This window comes from Microcebus murinus, chromosome 2 (genome assembly GCF_040939455.1).
Source record: "Microcebus murinus isolate Inina chromosome 2, M.murinus_Inina_mat1.0, whole genome shotgun sequence".
Taxonomy (NCBI): Eukaryota; Metazoa; Chordata; class Mammalia; order Primates; family Cheirogaleidae; genus Microcebus; species Microcebus murinus.
This window is the reverse complement of record NC_134105.1, coordinates 32057735-32080704: the sequence shown is the minus strand read 5'-3', so window position 1 is coordinate 32080704 and position 22970 is coordinate 32057735. Positions and strand designations below refer to the sequence as shown.

The window sequence follows — 22970 nt, the reverse complement described above, 5'->3', positions numbered from 1 at the left end:
TAAATAGTAGAGAGAAAACAAGGCCGTGTCAGGAAAAGGAAAGAGACACCTGCAGGCCAGATTGGAGCACAACCTCGGTGCTGCCCTGACCTGCTCTCCCCATTTTCACCACCATGGCCCATTTTCACCAGCATGACCCTCAACCAAATCCTGAGTCAAATCCCAGCATCACTCAAACTGCGACCGGGACTCGTCTTTTGGTGCCTCCACCTGCCAATCCAAAGCTTCCTGATACTGTTAGGAAATGTAAATGAAACAATGAGTATGAAAATTCCTTGCACACCCTTGGCACAGATACTCAGTGAATTACATATCCTAAAACATCTTTAAACAGGCAGATCACAATGCAGGAACTCAACCAGTCCACCGTGACAGAGTTCATCCTGCTGGGCTTCGCCCCCAGCCCCAGGACCAATCCTCTGCTCTTCACCTTCTTTCTGCTCTTTTACCTGCTGATCCTCATGAGCAACAGCCTCCTGATCACCCTCATCCTCCAGGACTCGCGTCTGCACACGCCCATGTACTTCTTCATCAGCGTCCTCTCCATGCTGGACATATGCTTCACCACCACCACCGTGCCCCAGATGCTCGCGCATATTCTCCGCAAGAAGAGGGCCATCTCTTTTGCTAGATGTGTGGCCCAGATGTACATCTACCTTCTCTTTGGGATCACCGAGTCCTGGCTTTTCTCCATCATGTCCGTGGACAGGTACGTGGCCATCTGCCACCCTCTCAGGTACAAGGTCATCATGAGCCGCTGGGTGTGTCTCCTCATGGTGGGCATCTGTGCAGCCTATGGTATGCTGGGAAGCCTGTGTGATACTTTCTTTGCCATGCGCCTGCCCTATTGCGGTCCCAATGAAATTGACCACTACTTCTGCGAGGTCCCTGCAGTTCTGAAGCTGGCCTGTGCAGACACTTCCCTCAATGACTTAGTGGACTTCATCATAGGCTTCAATGTCATCGTGGTCCCACTCTCCCTGGTTGTCCTTGTCTATGCCAACATCTTTGCCACCATCATGAAGATCCGCTCAGTCCAGGGGCGGATCAAGGCCTTTTCCACCTGTGCCTCCCACATCACGGTGGTCACCATGTTTGCCATTCCATGCATCATCATGTACATGAGCCCTGGCTCTGGCTCTTTGTCAAACAGCGGCAAGAGAATTTCCCTTTTCTATAATGTTGCCACAGCCTTCCTCAACCCCGTCATCTACAGTCTGAGGAACAAGGATGTAAAAAAGGCCTTTTACAAATTGATGGGATGGAGCAGGGCCCCAGAGTAAGATTTTAAAGCTAAAGACCTGGGGAGCTGAACAGAGCATGACTTGCAATCAACAACACTCTGAGGACTCTTCCCTGGACCTAGAAGAGCTGGACTCTATAAAGATATAGTAACTCTTCACCCTTGCCCAGGTGGGAGAGGAAAAGGGTGCTCAGACATCTGTAGTATCTACAGTGATGCTGTTTGAGACAGAGATAATTGTGAAGGTAGAGTTCAGAGCTTGGACTTTAGTGCCAGACAGACTCGGATGAGAGGCTCAATTTTCCCACTTAGTAAATATGTGAATTTTTGCAAGTCATTTAACTACTATAGGTTTGTAATTCTTTCTTACAGGGAAGCCATAATGATTAAATGAGACAGTATATAAATATATGCTTAGTACAGAGTCTGGCATACAGTAACCTTTCAACAAATGTTAGTTTTAATTTTTTAAATTTATTACTCAGGGATGAACCACTAATCAGTCATCACACATGATCCTCCTGGGCTGTGGAAGCGACTGGAGCTCTAGAGAGTAAAGGAGAAAGTGGAAGAAGTAGAAACCTAAAAACTGAAAAGCAGAGAACCTTAGGGTGAGAAAGAAACTTGAGAAGGAGGAAAAGAGCCTGTATCTACCCACCTACAAACTGTGCCAGTCAGAGCACCTGAGATTGATTGAAATTATCTTGGGGGAAGGCTGTTTTGTAACAATGTTTTGTTTCTGTGCTTTTAAAAATATTTTATGCTTCTTGATTTTCCTTTTTCCCTTGTTTTTAATAAAGTCCATCTTGTAACACTATAGCTTGTTCTGGGTGATTTCAAGGAAAAGTGACCTTGTCCACCTAAGGATGATAAAAATGAGGAAAATCAGAAGGGGAAGAGTGGGCATATTGTTATCCCCAAATGCATAACTTAAGGAGTCTGGAGAGAGGTAAAAACTCAATGGAAAGGTTTAGCTCTATTTTCTCTTGCTTATTAATAGAAGGGCCTTCCTCCACCAAACTCTGATTATTCCTGATAGAATCTCTACAAACTCTGTGACAAGCCAGGGTCCATGCCAAGGGTATGAGTTCCCAAAGTTCTGGAAAGTACTACCCTACCCACACACCCAGGAGCCACAGTATTGCATAAATAATAAAGGAAAAAGGTGGGTGACAAAACAGGGCATATAATTGTAACATACTTATAGGCACATCATTAACATCATTAACATAGAAAAAGCTCTTTTGAATTGGTAAGGAAAAAAGGACTTCAGAAAATTGGCAACAGATATATACAGTTAACCAAAAAAGAAATCCAAATCATGAATAAGTATATAGGAAAATCCTACCACAGTAGGCATCAAAAAATTTAAATTAAAATATCAATATCAGTTTTGCACCTTAGAAATTGCCAAAGAGATTTTAAACAGAAGTGTCAGAGGCAACCAAGAATACACTGAAAAATGGACTTTTATAGATTACTAGTGGGAAACTAAATTGATTTTTTGCAAAATGATTTAGCTTTATGTATCAAGAACATTAAATATTTTCATTCCCTTCAATCCAATAATTCCACTGTTAGGACAATTTTGGAAATAGGATATCAGAAGCTTGGGAAAAGTAACATGATGGTTTTTATTGTGTTACTTATGATAAGGAAAAATTGGAAATAATTGAAAACACTTGTATAATAGTGAGGCCTTTAAATATATTATGATATGGCCACATAATGATATACTATGTAGCCATTGAAAATGTATTTTATAAGAATATTTGATAATGTAAATGCTTACAACTTGATTTTAAGTGAATTAAAGCAGGAAATATCTGGTGAGCAGCAGGGTGTGATCATACTATTAGCAGTTGTAAATACCTTTTCACCCTTGCAATCAGACATCAAAGTTTATAGCAGGAGGAGGGAGCCACTAAATCAACACTTCTCTGCCAACACACATACACATATTCACTCCAACTGTGAACCTTAGGTAACAATAATGAATCAATATTGCTACATCAATTATGGGAAACTTACCATACTAGTGGAAGATGTTAATAATAGGGGAAACTATGTGTAAGAAGAGGGAAAAGACATATATTAGAACTCTGTACTTTCAGTGTAGTTTTTCTGCAAACTTAACACTGCTCTAAAAATAATAATTAATCAATTTAAAGAGATCAAATGAAAATGCATGATATCAGAAGTGAATAATTTATTTTATTGGCTTATCAGCAGAAGACTACAGCTAAGGAAAAAAATCAATGCACTCCAAGATAGGTCTACAAAAATCATCCAGTAAAACACTAGGAGGAGAAAAGAGTGAACTACACAAAGAAAACATTCAAGATATGTGGGACATTACCAATGGTCTAACGTGTGTAATTGAAGTTAGAGAAGGAAAAGTGAGAAAAAACAGGTTTCAAAAAAATTTTTGAAGAAGTGAAAACCAGGAATGCTCCAAAATTAATAAAACAATAAAACCACAGATCCAAGAAGCTCAGAGAACCCTAGGCAGAATAAACAGATGAAAAACATACTGAGATGCATTATGATCAATATGGTGAAAACTTCAAGGAAAAGGTATCTTGATGGTAGCCATAGAAAAAAGAAACATTACAGAGCAGTGAAGAATGACAGCAGACAGCTCATCAAAAATATGCAAGCCAGAAGACAATAGAGCTTCATCTTTAAAGTGATGTAAAACAGAAAAACAAAAACAAAACCCCAAACCTTGGTAGTTCAGAATCCATACACAACAAAAATATCTTTAAAAAATGAAGGTAAGAAGACTTTTTCAGAAAAAAAAAAAAAAAACAGCTGAGCTCTTCTGTCAGCAGAACTGCACTGTGAGAAATGTCACAGGAAGTTCTTCAGTAGAAGGCATATGTATGACACAAGATGGAAGTTTGGATCTGCACAAGAAATGAAGATCCTTGGAAATATAAAATACTTCCTATTTTTAATCTCTCAGATGAAACTAAGTGACTGACTGAAGCAAAAATTGTAACAATGTATTGTATAATAGGTAGAAGTAAAATCTATGACCCAATGCATGACAGAGGATAGCAATGAAAAAATAACAGTATATGGTATAAGAATCTGACTTTATACATGAAGTGGAATGTCATTATTTGAGGGAGACTGTGATGAACTAAAGGTGTACATTGTAAACCTTAGCACAACCACTAAAAAAAAAGGTGCAACTAATATTGGAGATAAAATGCAGTCATAAATATCCTTAATAAAAAAAGTATGCAGAATTGCTTCTCAGCCTTTTGGCTAAGGTCAAGTGTAACAGGAGGCAGAAAAAGAGGCAATAAAGGGAAGAGAACGTTGAGACAAATAGAAAATAATTGGCAAAATGGTGAATTTAAACCAAATTATATCAATTATAGCAGTATAGGAGAATGAGGAAAACACTCCAATTAAAGGCAGTAATTGTTAGATTGGATTTTTTTTTAAAAAAGCAAGGCATCTAAAATAAACCCACTTAAAACATAATTGGCTAAAAGTAAAAGAATGAAACTCATATAAGCACTAATCAAAAGAAAACTGGAGTTTCTTTATTAATATTGGACATAGCTGACTTCAGGACAAGGGCCATTAGCAGAAATGAGAAAGGACATTGTGTCATGATGAAGAAGTCAGTTTATCAAGAACATATAGCAGTCCTAAATTTTCATGCACCTGACAAGAGAGCTTTGGAATGCATAAAGCAAAAATTTGATACAATTAAAAGGAGAAATAGAAAATTTCCCCAATCATTGTAAGAGATGCCAATACTCCTCTCTTAGGAATCAGTAAAACAAGGAGAGAAAGATTCTGTAATGACACAGAAGTACTGAATAACAAACTAATTGGCATTCATGGAATGCTCAATAACAGAACACACATCTACCCTCTGGTCACTCACTAGTAAATGTCACAGCTGGAACCTCAACCCAGGAGTCTGATTCCTGGCCCAGTGCTCTTCTTCTGTCCCTTGAATATTAGCAATGTGCAGAGTTTAAGGTGTGAAACACCAGCTCAGAGGGCCTCTGACTCAAGCTACGTTCGATTAGTGACTGCAGACAATAGCCAGGTCCATTTTTCCCAGTGGACCTGGACATTTCTCCTTACACGATGTGAGGAGTTAGGGGCTAAGCCTAGAAGCATCTGTGTAAACTCCCTGGACCTGACGCAGAGCATGGGAATGCTGGAAACACACCCCTGCCCCTCGTCTGTCCAGAGTGGTTGTGGGAGCTGGTTCAATGGCCTGATATCAGAGCAGGGCAGGATTTGGGGCCACATTTCCAGAGGGCCACTTGCAAAAGAAAGCTGGATCTGAGGCCTGCTGCTGCTGGACAGAAGAAGATAATATCAGGTAGTGCTATTATCTAGTGTTCTGTGTACTGTTCTCATTTATAGAAACTCAGTTCCTCCTCAAGTCAGTCCTATGAAGTGAACAGGAATGATGACTCTTGCCTCTCATAGATTTAATTAGTGACAATCAATTTTTTATGTGCCTGGAATTTATTCTGCTTTAGTGTTTTCCACTCTGGCTTTTCAAGACTCAATTCAGTTGTGACTTTCTCTCAACTTGCTTAGAATCTCTTCCTCTGTGCCACCTTCACCAAGCAATTTTTACATGTATGTTCCCTGAGGTCTTTGGTGATGTCCATTTTTCTAAACTGATTGAACATCAATTTACACAAAAATTCCAATTTTTGTCATTTTTGACCTCTTGGCATTGTTTCTTTCTCATAAATCCTTACTTCCTCAGCTTCAGTGTCTCTACTCTTCCTTTCCTTTCATTGTACATTCAGGCATTTCTCTTCCTTTGTCCATCCTTTAAGTGTTGGTGCATCCCAGAATTTCAACTTGATTCATTCTTCCTAACAGACTGTAACTGTACCCATGGTTTTAATTGCCACCAATGTGCTGCTGATTCACAAAACCATGTCTCCATATGAGACCTCTCTTCTGAGCTCCATGACAATACCATGGACTGTTCAGTAGACACCACCCCAAGGATATCCATAGGCACCTGAAACTTGATATATACAAGCTAAATTTATATCTCCTCACTGTTACAGATCTTATCATACTCTCCTATTTTCTATCTCAATGAGTAACATTATCATCCACCCAGTTATCCAAGTCAGAAAAATAAAAGTCAGGTATCCAAGTCTCCTCTTTTTCTCTTACCTTCCCAAACCAAATAATATAGATATTATTTGTACATATTAATACGCATATATATACACATATACATGGTCATGCATTGCTTAATGACAGGGATACACATCACCGAGAATGTGACCTTAGGCAATTTTGTCATTGTGCAAACATCATAGAGTGTACTTACACAAACCTAGATTGTATAGCCCACTACACATCTAAGCTATACAGTACTCCTAGGCTATAAACCTGTACAGTGTGCTACTGTACTGAACATGGTAGGCAACTATAACATAATAATAAGTATTTGTGTACCTAAACATAGAGTACAGTAAAAATATGGTATCATAATCTTATGGGACTACCATTTTACATGTGGTCCATCATTGACGGAGACAGCCCTGTGTGGTGCTTGACTATTTTGAACAGAGATGGATAGATAGACTCTATGGTTTCTACCTTATTAAAATCTCCAATATCCATTTTCTCCCCTATTGCCACACTCAGGGCACATGACTTTTTGCCAAATGACTACAGTGGCCTCCTAACTTGTTTATCTATTTTAGTATTGGTCCTCCCACTCCCTCCCTAATCCTACCCCACAGTATTTTCTTCTCCCTACCCTGGCATGATCTTTCTAAAATGAAAATATTTTCATGTCACTCTTCATTTTCAAAGCTTTCTCTGGCATGTCAGAGGCTTTAGAGTAAAATGCTAACTTTTTACCATGGGGTACAGGCCCTTCATGATCTAGCACTACTCTCTTATCACCACACTGTACGCACGCAACTTTGAAGCCAAGCTCAACCGCTTGAAGTTCTTGGAACACCAAGAATGAAAGAAGAGCAAAACAAATGGCACGTAACTGGGCAAATGTAATAGACAATTTTTCTTTCTCTTGAGTTCTTTAAAATATGTTTGCTGGTTGAAAGCAAAAATTATAAATTATTTGATAGGGTTGCCAATGTGTATAACATACAAAACAGCCACAACCTAAAAGGGGTAGGATAAAGGGCTCGTATGGTGATCAGTTTCCTATACTAAAAGTAGTAAAATATTAATTCGAAGAACATGATTAAAAGTTAAATTTGTGATTGTAATCCCTAGAACAACCAATAAACAGATTATATATAGCTTCATAATAAAAAACACAATAAATAATTAAAATATAATACAATTTTTAAATTTTTTAAAATCCAAAAGAAATCCCAAAAGGGGTAACAGAGGAATTAAAAATATAGGCAACAAATGGGAAAAAAATGATAAAATGGTAGACCTAAATTGAAATATACTAATAATTATATTAAATGTAAATAATCTAAACACACAAATTAAAGAACAGAGATTGTCAGAGTGGATTAACAGAAATTACTCAACTATCTGCTGTCCATAAGAAGCTCACTGTAAATAAAATGATATAGGAGGTTAAAAGTAAAGAGTGGAAAAAAGATACCATACAAATACCAATTTTGAAGTTTAATTCAATTCTTATCAAAAAATGGACTTTTTGTTGATATAGCCCAGCTGATTATAACATTCATATGGGAAGGAAAAGGAACTGGAATAACTAAAGGAAATTTGAAATAAAAGAATAAAGATGGAAGAATTATACTATCCAATTTTAAGACTAATTACATAACTACAAAAAATTTTGAAATGTGGTATTAGCAGATGGATAGACACAAAGATTAAAGACATAGAGTAAAGAGTTAAGAATTAGCCCACACAAGTATGGCTAACTGGTATTTTATGAAAGTTTAGAAGCAATTTAGTGGGGGAAGGAAAGTTTTCCAACAGATGCCATTAGGACAATTGGATACCTACAGGGGGTGAGGGGGGGAGGAAGAACCTCAATCTAAACCTTATACTTTATACAAAACATAACTCAAATGAATCTTAGACTTACCTGTAAAATGTAAAATTACAAAACTTATTTTAAAAAATAAGAAAAAAATCTTCATGACCTAGATTTAGGCAAAGATTTCTTAGACATTTACACCAAAACATAATCCATAAAAATCAAAACTTGATAAACTGACAGGACTTCACCAAAAGTAAAAATTTTGTTGTCTGAAAGACCCTCTTAAAAAGGATGAAAAGGCAGCTCACAGACTGAGAGAAAATATTTACAAATCACATGTCTGACAAAGAACTTGTATTTATATGCAAATATACAAATCACTCTCCAAAATCAACTGTAACTAAACAAATAATCCAGTTAGAAAATAAACAAACTTTGAACAGACACTGTAACAAAGAGGATATACAGATGGCAAATAACTTCATGAAAAGATGCTCAGCATCATGAGCTATGAATTAAATGAGAATTAAAGCCATGAAGAGGCATCACTACATCACTATACAATTACAATATTTAGCCCGCTAGACTAAAATACAAAATACGGACAACATCCTGTGCTAGAAAATACATAGAGCAATCGGCCCCCATACATTGCTGGTGGGAATGGAAAACTGTACAGCTTCTCTGGAAAACAGTTTGGCGTATTTTTTAGTAGCCTTATTGAGATATAGTTCACATAACATAAAAGTCACCCACTTAACATGTACAATTCAATGGTTTTTACTATATTCACGGAGTCGTGTAACCATCACCACAATTTAATTTCAGAACATTTTCATCACCACTAAGAAACCTACATACCCATTAGCGAGTACTCCCTATTCCCATCTTATCCCCAGGTCTAAGCAACTGCTACCAGCCTATTTTCTGTCTCTATAGATTTGCCTGTTCTGGACATTTTATATAAATGGAATCACATGATATGTCAATTTTTGTGACTGGCTTCTCTCACTGATTTCAAGGATTATTATGTTGTAAATTTATTAGTGCTTCATTCCTCTCTATTGCAAAAGAATATCCCATTGTATGACTATACCATGTTTTATTTATTTAGTTGATGGACATTTCAGTTGATTCCACTTTCTAGCTATTGTGGATTATGTTGTCATGACCCTCCATGTGCAAACTTTTGTGTAAATATATATGCTTTCACTTCTCTCAGATAAATGTCTAGGGATAAAATTGATGGATCATATAAAACTCTGTGTTTAGTATTTTGAGGAAAGTGTCAGACTGTTCCCAAAAGAGCACAATTTTACATTTCTACCAGCAGTGTATGAGGGTTTTAATTTCTCCACATCCTTCCAGTACTTGTTATTGTTTATCTTTTCTATTATAGCCATCCTAGTATAGGTGATATATCACTGTGATTTTGATTACAGTATTATTATAAATATACACATATCATAAGATTCAGCAATCACATTTCTGGGTATTTATTCCAGAAAAAATAACTTTAAAAAAATCGACACATAAATATTTATAACAGTTTTATTTGTAATAGCCAAGGACTGGGAAACTTGGCTGTTATACCCAAAGGTGCTTCAGCAGGTGAATGGATAAACAAGCTGTGGTACCTGCATGCTACTCAGAAATATGAAGGAACAGCTATGAAATGGGCAATAATTTGAATGGCTCTCAAGGGCATTAGGCTGATTTTTAAAAAATCTGTCTCAAAAAATTATACACTGCATCCTCAAAATGACAAAGCTAAATTTACGGAGAAAAAAAATCAGTGGCAATCAGTGCAAGAGGTTAGGGTTGGGGACTGTATATAATGTTTCTTTGTGGTGATGATGAAACAGTTCTGTATTCTGATGGTGAGTACATGAACCTATACATGTGATAAAATTTCACAGAACCATAGACAAAAAGTGCATGTAATAAATGGTGAAATCCTAGTAAAGTCTGTAGTTTAGTTACTTTTGTGCCAATGTCAGCTTACTGGATATAGTATTGTGCTGTCCTGAGGAAGATGTTATTGGGGAAAGCTGGATGAAGGGTATTCCAGAGCTTAAGTCCTATTCTTACAACTTCCTTAAATTATTAGGAGTCTTAAATTATTTCAAAATGAAAAGTTTTTTTAAAAAAATAGTACTATGCCCTGGTGGGAACTGAAAACCTAGGTATAGGTCACCATGTGAGCAGGCAAACTAAATGGCCCATCCTAAACAGACCACAAAATTGAACCTGCACGAAATTCCACTGTAAAAGGGAAATTATACATGTGAGCCCAGGGCTGGGTGGCAGACATCGTAAGCACTGGCTCAGACTCCCCTGGTTCCTGCTCCTTCTATTAATACTTAGCTACCTCTCCCTCAACCCACATCGGAGTTAGAGGTTCCCTATAATTAGTTTAACAAAAGAAGAAACCCAGAATTTACAATGAATCTGCAGAGTGTGCTGAAACCATCTTCACTCAAGGTGGTACTTACTAACTACAATGCAAGAAAAAGTTTTCAGCGACTAGAACTTTGGTTGGTTTTTTGGCTGTCTGCTTTATATAGAATGAGACACATCCTGAAGTGTGGCTCTATATTATCTCATGTGCAATTGCTAATGGAATGAAAGGCAGGTTGGGTACTTGGAAAGAAATAGATTGGGAGATTAGTGAGGGGGAATCTAGAAAGGGTTTATGGATAAAGCTCTCCCATGTCAGACAGAATGTGAAGACAATCGTGGCCTGTAAAATCCATGCCAGTGAGTATCCAGCATGGGAGTGTCTCTGTAATCAGGTGGACAAGATCATCCACCTGTAGACTCCAGGCAGCCTCTTTCCCGAGTCACTCAAGGGCTTGCCACACAAAGTAGCCACTGCAGTAGGATAGAGACCGTGCATGGACTCAACCACATGGACCTACCCTTGCCAAGGCAGAGTTGGTTATCGCCGCTGCTCTGTGCCCAACCCTAGCAGCACAGATTAATTCTGAGCTTTTGACGTGGGACCAGCCAGTTACCTGGTGACAGAAAATTACGATAAATCCTTTCCAACATGGAGGGGCTGCAGTACCTTTCCCAGGGATAGACACATATTCAGGTTTGTCTTTCCTGCCTGCAGCATTTCTCATGCCACCACCATTAGTGGTCTTACAGAGTGTCGTATCCATTGCTATAGTATCCCATGCGGCAGCATCTCTGACTAGTAGACATACTTTATTTCAGTGGAAGCGTGACAGTTGACTCACACAGAATTCAGTGAATTCAGAATTCACACTATGCCCCAAACCCAGAAACACCTGAACCTGATAGGATGATGGAGCTATCTACTGAAGGGTCAGTTCATGCACCATCTGGGAGGAAACATCCTGTGAGATGGTAGTGCCATCCTATGGAATGCAGTTTATGACTTATACCAGGATCTACTGTATTTACCATCTTCCTTTGAGAGAGAATGCACAGATGTGGCTCCTCTTACTAATACATAAAATATCCCTCTAGAGAAATTTTTGCTTTTTATCCCTTCAACTTTGAGCTTAATGCATTGAGGACCCAGTATTCAAAGGAGGTATTCTGTCATTAGGAAAGATATCTACAGTTTTAATGAATTAGAAGTGAGATTGCCTCCCAGCCATAGCTGCGAAAACCAACAGGTGGAGGAGAGGTCACAGCACTGGCTGGTGTGGGTGACCCTTAATACCAAGGGGAAACTGGTTTGCAATGGGGACAAGAGGGAGTACGTATCTTGTACTCCTCTGATCAGTAGAAATTGTCAAGGAAGTATGGTAACCCAATAAAGAAAAGGACTCCAAGCATTGAGACCCTAGTGACATGTAGGCTTGAGACATTCCACCAAGTGAAGAACCCTAGATGAGGTGTTGGCCAAGGGTAATAAGAACATTGACTTAATGTTCAAAGAAGGAAGCCACAACCATATCCTTAGGCCTAAGTTGAGCTACATAACTACTAACTAAAGCAGGTATGTGTTATAACAATTAGTCATCCCTTATGCCCGTTTTTATTCCCCTGTTACCTTGTGTGGAGAACATTGGTGATGGCCAACATTTTAGGTTTTCGGTTGGAGGTTTTGATAAACCTCGGGAAGGCCTGAGTGGTCAAGTGGAGTGAGCTAGGTGGAGAGTGGTAGGAGATGGGCAGGGGTGAGTAGAAACCAGTGGACTCCAAACTGATTATCTCAAACTCCTAGCAGTAAAGTAGCTTTGGAGCACGCACCCCTAGTATATGTATGTTTAGTCTCTATATACTATTGTCAGTATATCAGCAAAGCATAATTTCTATCTGTATAGGTAAGAGTCAACATCAATACATGTTCTAACATTTTCTCACTCTATCCAATGGATCATGTGCCCAAGGGACTCGAGCTGGGTGGCAGCAGTTTTCCTAGAAAGCCTCAATGTTGCCTGAAGGGATTATTTATGTAGTTGCCATGGGACACATTTCAAGAGAATCTGACATTTAAAAATTTTTTCCCTGAAAATAGTGGTTGAGATTTCCAGATTAAACCACGTTAGTTATAATTAAAGACAGTATAAATTCTCTCTATAGCCAGACTGCTGTGAACTGTAGTGTACAGTTAATTAGGCACATGGGTTGGGGAATAAAATTCCGGAAGAAGGAGCAATGTTTCTGTATGTAAAGCAGCGGAAATGACATGATGTATTTAGAAAATCCATTTAGAAATGGCGGTGGAGAAAGGAGCGTGTGCGCGATTCTCAGCGTGGCTGTGCAGACTCCGCACCAAGATGCTTATTAAAAGAACACGGCTGGAGGGGAGGGAAGTATGAAAGAAACCTTCACCTCATTGAAAAGCAATGAAAAGACAAAAACAAAACACAAAAACCCTGAAAAATATAATTATTTCAAAAACAGAATTATAACTATCATTTTAACTTTTTTCCTGCAATGAAAATATATAATCACCATGTGGCTGCATTGTAATATATCTAATATATCCGAAGTGAAGCGGGGCGAGGCCTTCCCAAGCTGGCTCTGACAGCTATGAGGGAAGTGTCAGGGAAGCTCTTCCTCTTCCCCGGGCTGGCACTACCAGCCGGCAGCCCCCAAGGCTCCTCCTGAGGCCTCCCCGCCCACTCTGGCCGTTCCCCACCCCGCTGCCCCGCACCCTGCACAGGGGGTTCGTGTGATACAGCGTGTAGAGTTTCAGGGTGCAAAGCTTTTAGGTCCAGTTTGCGTAAGATGGAGTTCTGATGGACCGCAAGCGCCACCCCTTCTCCCTCTGGCGTCCCGCCAAGGCCTTGGAGCGCAGGTCCTGCGGCCGCCCCGCACCTTCTGCAGGCGGGCCGGTGCCGTGCACGCCCACGCCCATTGCTGGTGGGCCTGGTGACATCCTCTGCCAAGCCCTCTGCTTCTGGCCTGCTGCTGTCCTCTGTCGAGCCCTCCTCTGGCAGGCGTGGTGCCGTCTCGCCCGAGCTGGGCTGTTCTGGCGTCTCCCGAGCACTCTGCTGGCGGGCCTGGTGCCATCCTCACCCGCACCCTCTGCTGGCGGGCCTGCGGTTGTTCTGGCATCTTCTGTGCACTCTGCTTTCTGGCGTGGTGCGGGCGTCTGTCACGCCGTTTGCTGTGTGGCTGGTGCTGTCCTCTCCTGCGCTCTCTGCTGGCTATCCCGGTGCAGGTGTCTCCTGCGTGTTCACCTGGCGGGACTGGTGCCGGTATCTGCCACGCCCTCTGCTTGAGGTCCTGGTGCGGCATCGCCCACTTCTGCTGTCTGGACTGGTGATAACGTCTCCCGCGGGCTCAGCTGGCGGGACTGGTGCTGGCCTCGCAGTCTCCAGGCAACAGCTCCTGCGGTGGGACTCTGCTGAGTTAGATCACCTGGGCGACCCCCGCCCCCCCGCCTGGATCCGTCCCGCCCTGCTCCCACCTCTGGGAACTGTATTTCGTTCCCCGCCTCCTTCCGGTGCTCCACTCACCTGCCTGACCTTCTGGGGACCCAGCCTGGTTACTGGAACCGGCCCTGGACCCCAGCAAAGGGCTGGCCAGCAAGCGGCAGACCCAGGAGATCATGGACATGTGATGGACCTCGCTTTGGTCAATCATTTCCTTAAAAAGATTTTGGAAGGACTCAGAAACCTCTCCCACTTTAAAGCAGAGGCACATTAAAAGGGAACAATGAATCAGGGAAAACTAATTTTAAGGATGTTTTATGGAACTCAGTATATCCCAGTTATCATTTCAAAGTTTCAATACCAGAGTATTGATACATTGTGTTTTCCTAGCATTTCTAATCTTGGGGGAAGGTGACACTTCATGGCACGTCTCAAGTGCTCATTAGCCACACATGGGCAGTACAGTGCTAGAGTTCTTGTTTTCACCCTTTCAGATTTACATCTGCGCTTCACCGGAAATTGATTTTCGAGTGTAGTGGGAAGTAGGAATGAAGCCTAATTTATTTTCCAAATGAGTATCCCATTGACCCAGCACCAATTTATTGAAAAGACAGTCCTGTCCCCACTGTTCTGCCCTGCTACTTTTGTCTTAAAGACAGTGTCCACACACATGTGACACTGTTTCTGGACTCTGTGCCATGTCATTCGTCTATCTCTCTACGCTTGCAGGAGTACTGCACTATCTGAATTGCTCTATTTCTTGTATGCAGTTGTCATATCTGGTGGAGAGAATTCCCTCTTAGGAGAGTCTTGCCTATTCTTGTCCCTTTGCATTTCCATACAAATTATAACCAGCTTGTCAAATTCCCTAAAAATGTCTGCTGGAATTTTGATTGAGCTTTTATTTAATCAAGATATCACTTGGAGGAGAGCACGTTTTAAAAAATGTCATCTGTTCATCAGATGCTTGTGTGGGTAGGATCTGGGCATGTTCTTGTCTTCCGTCCCACCCTGGGGTAGAGCAGCTGACTGAGACAGGGGCTCAGCCCTCAGATCTTTGATGAGAACACAATGGAGGGCCCCGCCCCCTTTTGTAGAAGGTGTTTCTGAAGGGCAGAGAATCCCTGGCAGGGTTCTAGAATCCTAGGGTGAAGAAAAATGGAGTCTGGGAGGAAGAAGACCAAAAAATAGAAACAAAAACAACCCCGAGTCTCTATCTCTCTGCAGCACGGCCTCGTGCCCTGTGAGTGAGTGCTCAGGGCTCACCCTTTCTTGCACTCACTGTACCCCAGCACCTGCCTCCTTGACAGCAGGGGGGATGCTTTCCAACCCTCACTCTGCTCTTCCCTCTCTGCCGCTGGTCCCACAGTTTGCTGTGTGCTTACAGACCAAGTTCTGGGAGAGGCCAGTCACACAAGCGGAGGCTCATGCAGGCTGGCTGATGTGGCAGGAGAGGAAAGGACCAGACTGTCTAGAAAAGGGAACTGTTAGAGGCATCCCTGGCATGTGAGGAGGATGAACAAGATGGGGGTGAAGGCCAAAGGCAGACAGGAGTGAGATGACCAGGAGCCAGTGATGCACGAGGGGTCCCGTAACTCACCGAGGCTGAGCGCGGGTTGCCAGTGTCTTGCCTGCCCGGTGGCCACCATGTCAGGCCGCTGTCCCAGCAGTTCTGGGCTGCTCCAAACTGTCCCAGCAGCAGGGACACCACCTCCCCAGGAGGAGATTTGGGACCTGGCAGGTCTGGCCACGGGTGACTGGACAGTGGGCAGGGATGAGGGTGTAGGGGCCTAGGCAGAGGGGCTGGGAGGAGGGGTGGGGGTCTGGACAGAAGGGAAGCGGGAACGGGGAGTGGAGCGGACCAGGGGTTGGTGGACCTGGGGTTGGTAGACGGGCTGTCGGGAAGGAACAGAGGAGGAGCTGGTCATGTAGAGCATCAGGGTGGAGTAGTGGGAATTGGGGGGATTAGTCAGAGAGGGGAGCTTGGTGGGGCAATGAACAGAAAGAGCTGGGTGGTTCTGGGGAGGAGGCTGAAGGGTGGGATACTGAGGAGCAAGGGGAGGAAGGATGGTTTTGGACTGAGAGTGTGAAGGAACAGGAGGAGGGCGAGGCTGGAGCTGAGGGCGAGAAACACGAGGGAGTCTTTTTGTCATTTTCAGAAGACACTGCTGCGTACTCACTAGTCCAGAAGAATCAGAATGAGTAAATGGGATGTGCCCAGAGCTCCTCTGGTATTTATGACACGCACAGGCCCTCGCATGACCCCGTCACTGAATGCCCTTTGTGACACACACAAACCCCTCCCCCTGGTCTGGTGAGTGGGCCCAGCAGCCAGGAGAATGGCCCCAGTGTCTGCGCATAACAGCGATTGTGGAAACAGCCAAGAGAAGAAATGGGGATGCAATTTTAGTCCTGTTCTTGGGATTCCATGTCGTCTTTCCCCAAAGAAGGCAAAGATTGTTCAAAGGGCTAGGATAGAGTTAGGGGCTTGGGGCCCTGGAGAGCAGTTGTGAGCAGGACCTGGGAAATGGGGAAGAGACAATGACTTGGTCTCATTAACTTACCACATTTTTCAATGCCCTTTCACATCATTTATATCCTCACTTTTTATCACTGCATGAATATGAGTGATGAGCAAAGAGGTGCTATGTCCATTTCACCAATGAGGATCCTGGGCACCAGAGAGGGCAGGCACTTCCACAGGCAGGCTGGTGACAGAGCAGGTGGTGTTAGCAAGCCCACAAGGAATGTTCAGTGTTGCCTGCTGCACAGAAAGCCAATTGCTGAGACAGTAAGGATTGTTAAGGAGGAATTGCCTCAAATCCACCTCTCTGAGCAACTATAGCAGGAGGTTTTTCTGCAGGCAAAATGAATGATGCATGAGGGCTGTGAGCATCATTGTGTTTTAGGGGAGGAGTGCAGGGCATGCAAGAACCGTGAGAAATCATGTTAGTACATATGTCCCGTGATCAAAAAATGGTGGATAAGTACCTTCCATGGTGGGGATTGTAGTATTATAATGAGCTAGATGTTATTATTGATCATTCTTTAAACCTTTTTATTATTATTATTTTGAAACAGTCTCCCTCTGTTACTCAGGCTAGACTGCCATGGCATCAGCCTAGCTCATAGCAACCTCAAACTTCTGCGATCAAGTGATCTTCCTGCTTCAGCCTCCTGAGTAGCTGGGACTACTCAAAAAGGGTAAGGGGTTTTCAAAGAGACAGAAAACATTTCTACCCTTTTCCAGGCCATATGCTCTGTGACATATTCCCCCCTATCAATTTTATCCTTCCATATCTATGGGAGGAGGGGTGATGTAGTCATCAAGCTACTTCCTGCTGTTCTATTGCACAGGAGGGTGACTATAGGTTACAATAGTGGAAGGCACAGATTATCAGGTGAAAAAAAGCATAAGCAATAACTATAACTGTGAGGATTGACAAGGTGAAATGGATTTACACTGCATCTTTATTGACAGTCTCTTCCATCTCCTGGCTTAACTATTAATAATATTACATGGATTCTCCTTGAGGACGTTGCTTCTCTTGTGTCTCAAGTAGAGACTACTCATTCTCTCAAACTGTAAAGCTTTTCAGGATCTGAACGTGGTGCCTAGATTCTCTTTGCTCCTTTCCAAGTTCTTTCAAGCCAATTCCTCTCCACCTAATAAAAATCACTTGCTCCTTAGAAGTTTGTGCTACCCACCACCATTTCCCTGCACTGCCACATTGTGATCTCCTGGACGCTGTCTTTTTATATGAAAACTTTCAGACTTGTCTCACAATCTTATTTTTGAGTCCATCACCCTGAGTCACTTTGGTGTCTATGTAGGTGACCTGATTGAATCCTCTAGTCTTTCCTTTCCTTGATTTTTTTTTTTTACTTTTAATAAGTCTTTTGTATTTTTAAAACATCTCATTTTATTTTTTTATTTTATTTTATTTTTTTGAGACAGAGTCTCGCTTTGTTGCCCAGGCTAGAGTGAGTGCCGTGGCGTCAGCCTAGCTCACAGCAACCTCAAACTCCTGGGCTCAAGCAATCCTTCTGCCTCAGCCTTCTGAGTAGCTGGGACTACAGGCATGTGCCACCATGCCCGGCTAATTTTTTCTATATATATTAGTTGGCAAATTAATTTCTTTCTATTTATAGGAGAGACGGGGTCTCGCTTTTGCTCAGGCTGGTTTTGAACTCCTGACCTCGAGCAATCCGCCCTGCCTCGGCCTCCCAGAGTGCTAAGATTACAGGCGTGAGCCACTGCGCCTGGCCTCATTTTATTTTTAATTGACACTTAATTGTACATATTTGTGTAGCAGAGTGTGATTTTTCAATACACGTATACGTTGTGTAATCTGTCAAATCAGAGTATTTAGTGTATCCATCACCCCAAACACTTACCATTTCCTAGGTGTTAGAACAATAAAAATACTCTCTTCTAGTTATTTTGAGATATCCAATACATATTGTTACCTATAGTCACCCTACTGTGCAACAGAACACCAGAACTTACTCCTTCTCTCTAACTATAATTTTGTTCTCATTAATGAATCTCTCCCAATCTGCCCTTCCCCACTCTCCACACTCCATTGTCTCCAGTAACTGCTGTTCTACTCTGCACTGCTATGAGATCAACTTTTTAGATTCCACAATGAATGAGATCATGTGGTATTTGCTTTTCTGTGCCTGAATTATTTCACTTAACATAATGTTAGGTTCATCCATGTTACCGCAAATGACAGAATTTTATTCTTTTGTATAATAGACTAGCATTCCATTGTGTATATAACACATTTTCTTTATCCATTCATGCATTGATGAACACTTAGGTTGATTCCATACCTTGACTGTTGTGAATAGTGCTGCAATAAGCATGGGACTGCTGGTATCTCCTTGACATATTGATTTGATTTTCTTTGGATAAATACCCAGTAGTGGGATTGCTGGATCATATGGTGGTTCTATTTTAGTTTTTTGAGGGACCATCATACTGTTTTCCATAATGTACTTACTAGTTTACATTCCCATCAAAACTGTATAAGGGCTCCCATTTCTCCACATTCACACTTGCAGTTGCCACTTTTTTGTCTTTTTTGATGATAGCCATTCTAATTGGACTGCAGTGATATTTCATTGTGGTTTTGATCTGTATTTCCCTGATGATTAGTGATGTTCAGCATTTTTTTATATACCTGTTGGCCATGTGTATGTCTTCTTTTAGGAAATGTCTATTCTGGTCTTTTGCCCATATTGAAGTGGAATTATTTAGGTTTTTTTTTTCTATTGAGTTGTTTGAATATTCTGGATATTAACCCCTTGTCAGATGGATAGTTTTCAATTTATTACCAAAGTCCATTACCTACATTCGACTTCAGCTATTTATGGCCCTATCTGGTCCCTTTCTACAAAATTTCCTATAGCTTAGATGATTGTACTAAATTAGTCATCTCACCTCAACTCTATATGCTATCCTAAATAATACCTAGTATACTTAATACTTGAAAATGTTTATACAAAGATTGTTTATATGAATAAAAAATTAAAAATGACCTAAATGCTTTAAATAAAAGTTTAGATAAATTATGATACAGCCACACACCATAGAATATAAAAAGAAAATCTATAAATACAAAGAATAAATAGCAGTATGTTTGTGAGGTGATACTGTGGAAATCTAGGATGGGGTAAGAGTGAATTATTGAATTTGATAATTTCTAGGGGCTTGGGTTTTGCTGTCTGTCTAGATGTACCTGAAAAATTGTCCATTATCATAGAGAAATGACAAGGATTCTGACTAGAATCTGAGTTTTAAAAAAGTTTTTCTTCTGAAATTGAAACCCTGGGCCTACCTCTTGCCCTGGTTTTCAGTCCAAAATTTAAACCACATGGTCTGGAAACAACCCACAGCCAATTGGTTGTAGGTCGGTATTACCCCTGAGATATTAGGCAATTGCAAAATTTATCACGCTGTAGGAATAGTACCATAACCTAGGCCACAGGACATCCCATTAGAAAGCCCCACCAAAAATGAACTTGTAATCCAAAATTATAAAACACATGAGCAAACAGTTCATATGAGGAATTGTCAGCAGACACAACAGAAAGCAGATTTACACATACCCCACCCAGAATTTCATATAATTAAATACATAAAAAGCCTTGAAATTCTAAGAAAACAAGATGCTAGTGAACAGGTGGTAAAAATAATCCTGGAATGAATAATATGGTGATTAAAAAAACTTAAGTGATCAGAATAAACTTCAGACTAGACACAACTTTATAATATCAGAATGAAAATATGATCATTGAAATGATACTAAAATACCCTACGGAACAGTATAAACTTGACATTAGATGCCACTGAAGAGAGAAAGAGATAATAGATCTGAATGAATTACGAAGAAATAGAGCAAAGAGATAAAAAGAAGGAAATTATAAAAGGTTGAGAGGTAGCAGAATAGATTATAGAAGTCAAATGTATTTCTAAAAAGAGTACCAGAAGGAGAAACTACAGACAATGAGGAAGAGACAAGATTTAAAGAGATAATGGTTGAGTTTGAGAAACAACAAAACTCATGTATCCTCAGATTAAAGACACAAATTGAAGTCTCAGCAGAAAACATAAGAAATCCACATCTAGACAAAACAGAGTGAAACTGTAGAACATTAAAGACAGAGATCTCAGAAACGGTAAAAGAGAATAGACAGAATATCCATAAAGGAATAAAACTAGAACCAGAATTTTTAAAAGAAGCAATGGAAGAAGAAAGTGAAGTGATATTTTGTTAGTGCTAAGAAGAAATAACTATTTATCTGGAATGTCATACCCATCTAAATTACCATTCGAAATTGAGTGCTGAATAAAGACATGTTGATCACTAGAGACCAAGTGCTAAACAAAGAATGAGAGAATTCATCACTAATAAACTCTAATTAAAACAGTAAAAAGGATGCGAAGAATAAATCTGATTCCAAGAGAAAGGAAATGCAAGAAGCAAGGCAATAGGGCAGGGCACCATGAGCAGAGATTGGGTAAGTAGGACGTTTCCCGGCAGAGTGCAAGCAAAACTTGTTGCAGGGAGTGTGGACACTGCTGGCAGCCCCGCGCTGTAACAGTAAGAAGATAGGAATGAAACCACCCTGGAACAGGAGTGAGAGAGAGCGCGCGAGAGATCCTTCTTTCAGCATTCAACCTCTGGTGGCTTCCGCTGATACAGGTTAACATTACATTGTGCCAGCTGATAAAGGAGAAATAATTATTCATAGGATCCAGCTCCACTATCAGAAAACGAGGCAACAAAGGGAGGATTTTGGAACTGAGAAGTGATAGATTGGTAACTGGCGTGGCAATGGGTGAATAAAGAAACTAATACGCATAAGTAAATTGAAATGAGCACTTGTGTGACTAAAATAATCATGATAACTAATTTGGGAGACAGAAAAAGTGAGGTGAAAATAAAATGCTGGCCAATAGTAGCAGGCAGATAAATAGGTGATTGGAGTTAAATTATTCTAAGGTCCTCAGAATATATAATTTTAAAATGAAAATTTCTAACATTTGCTGCCAGTGGATCAACTTCCAGGATGCCCTATTACATGGCAGTTCTGAGGATCTCAGTTCCTTGTTGGTTGTTTGCAAAGGGTTTCAATTATATGTCATGTGGAGCTTTTTTCTTTCTTTAAAAAAAAAATTTATTTTTAATTTCAGAATATTATGGGGGTACAAACATTTTGGTTACATATATTGCCTTTGCACAGCCCAAGCCAGAGCTACAAACATGCCCATCACCCAGACTGTGCCATAGTAACCTTGCTACCAAAAGGATATTATTAAAGGATACCAAAAGGATATTTTGAACCCAAAAAGGATATTATTAAAAAGGTAAGTTTTAGGCCAATATTAATCATGAACACAGATACAAACATCCTAGACAAGATATTTACTGTAGGATCATAAAAATATTAATGCATCAGGACCATGATGGCTTATTGCAAGAATTTAAGGTTGACCTAACATTCTAGAATCAATTAATATAAATTACATTATGTCTTAGTCTGTTTTGGCTATTATAGCAAAATACCATAAACTGGGCTCCTAATATATATAAACTATAAATATATTCATAAAATTATATTTATAAAACACAAATATTATAAATATATTTATAAAATTATATTTGTTAAATATAAATATAAAATATATACATATATTTTTAGATGGATCTTGCTCTGTCACCTGGGCTAGAGTGCCGTGGTGTCAGCCTAGCTCACAGCAACCTCAAACTCCTGGGCTCAAGCAATTCTCTTGCCTCAGCCTTCCAAGTATCTGGGACTACAGGTGCATGCCCGTACACCTGGCTGATTTTTTTTCTATTTTTAGTAGAGATGGGGTCTCAGTCTTGCTCAGGCTGGGCTTGAACTCCTGAGCTCAAGCAATCCTCCTGCCTTGGCCTCCCAGAGTGCTAAGATTACAGGTATGAGCCACTGAGCCCACCGTGGGCTCCTAAACAACAGAAATTTATTTCTCACAGTTCTGGAGGTAGGGAGTCCAAGGTCCAGGTGCTGGCGGAACCTACTTTATGGTTCATAGAGGTGCCTTCTTGCTGTGTCCTCATATAGTGGAAGGATTGAGGGGTTTCTCTCATGCCTCTTTTTTATGGGCACTACTCCCATTCATGAGGTCTCTGCCTCTATGACCTAATCACCTCCCAAAGGCCACACCTCCTAATACCATTATACTGGGAGGCTGAGGCGGGCGGATTGCTCAAGGTCAGGAGTTTGAAACCAGCCTGAGCAAGAGCGAGACCCCGTCTCTACTAAAAATAGTAAGAAATTAATTGGCCAACTAAAAATACATAGAAACACTTAGCTGGGCATGGTGGCGCATGCCTGTAGTCCCAGCTACTTG

The 22970-nt window shown here is 40.8% G+C and overlaps 1 protein-coding gene and 1 long non-coding RNA gene across 2 annotated transcripts; one reads left to right on the top strand and one right to left on the bottom strand.

Annotated features, from left to right (window-relative positions):
- The first annotated feature begins 344 nt into the window (after window positions 1-344).
- LOC105877408 (olfactory receptor 2G3-like) lies at window positions 345-1283 on the top strand. The gene has a single exon (XM_012775839.2). The coding sequence runs from the start codon at window positions 345-347 to the stop codon at window positions 1281-1283; it is 939 nt and encodes a 312-aa protein (XP_012631293.2).
- An 11864-nt stretch (window positions 1284-13147) lies between these two features.
- Window positions 13148-22690, bottom strand: LOC109729583 (uncharacterized). Its single transcript, XR_012923306.1, has 3 exons — window positions 22639-22690; window positions 14150-14279; window positions 13148-14021 (listed from the first exon to the last, which is right to left on the bottom strand). It is a non-coding gene; the product is annotated as an uncharacterized LOC109729583 (long non-coding RNA).
- Between the last annotated feature and the right edge of the window lie 280 nt (window positions 22691-22970).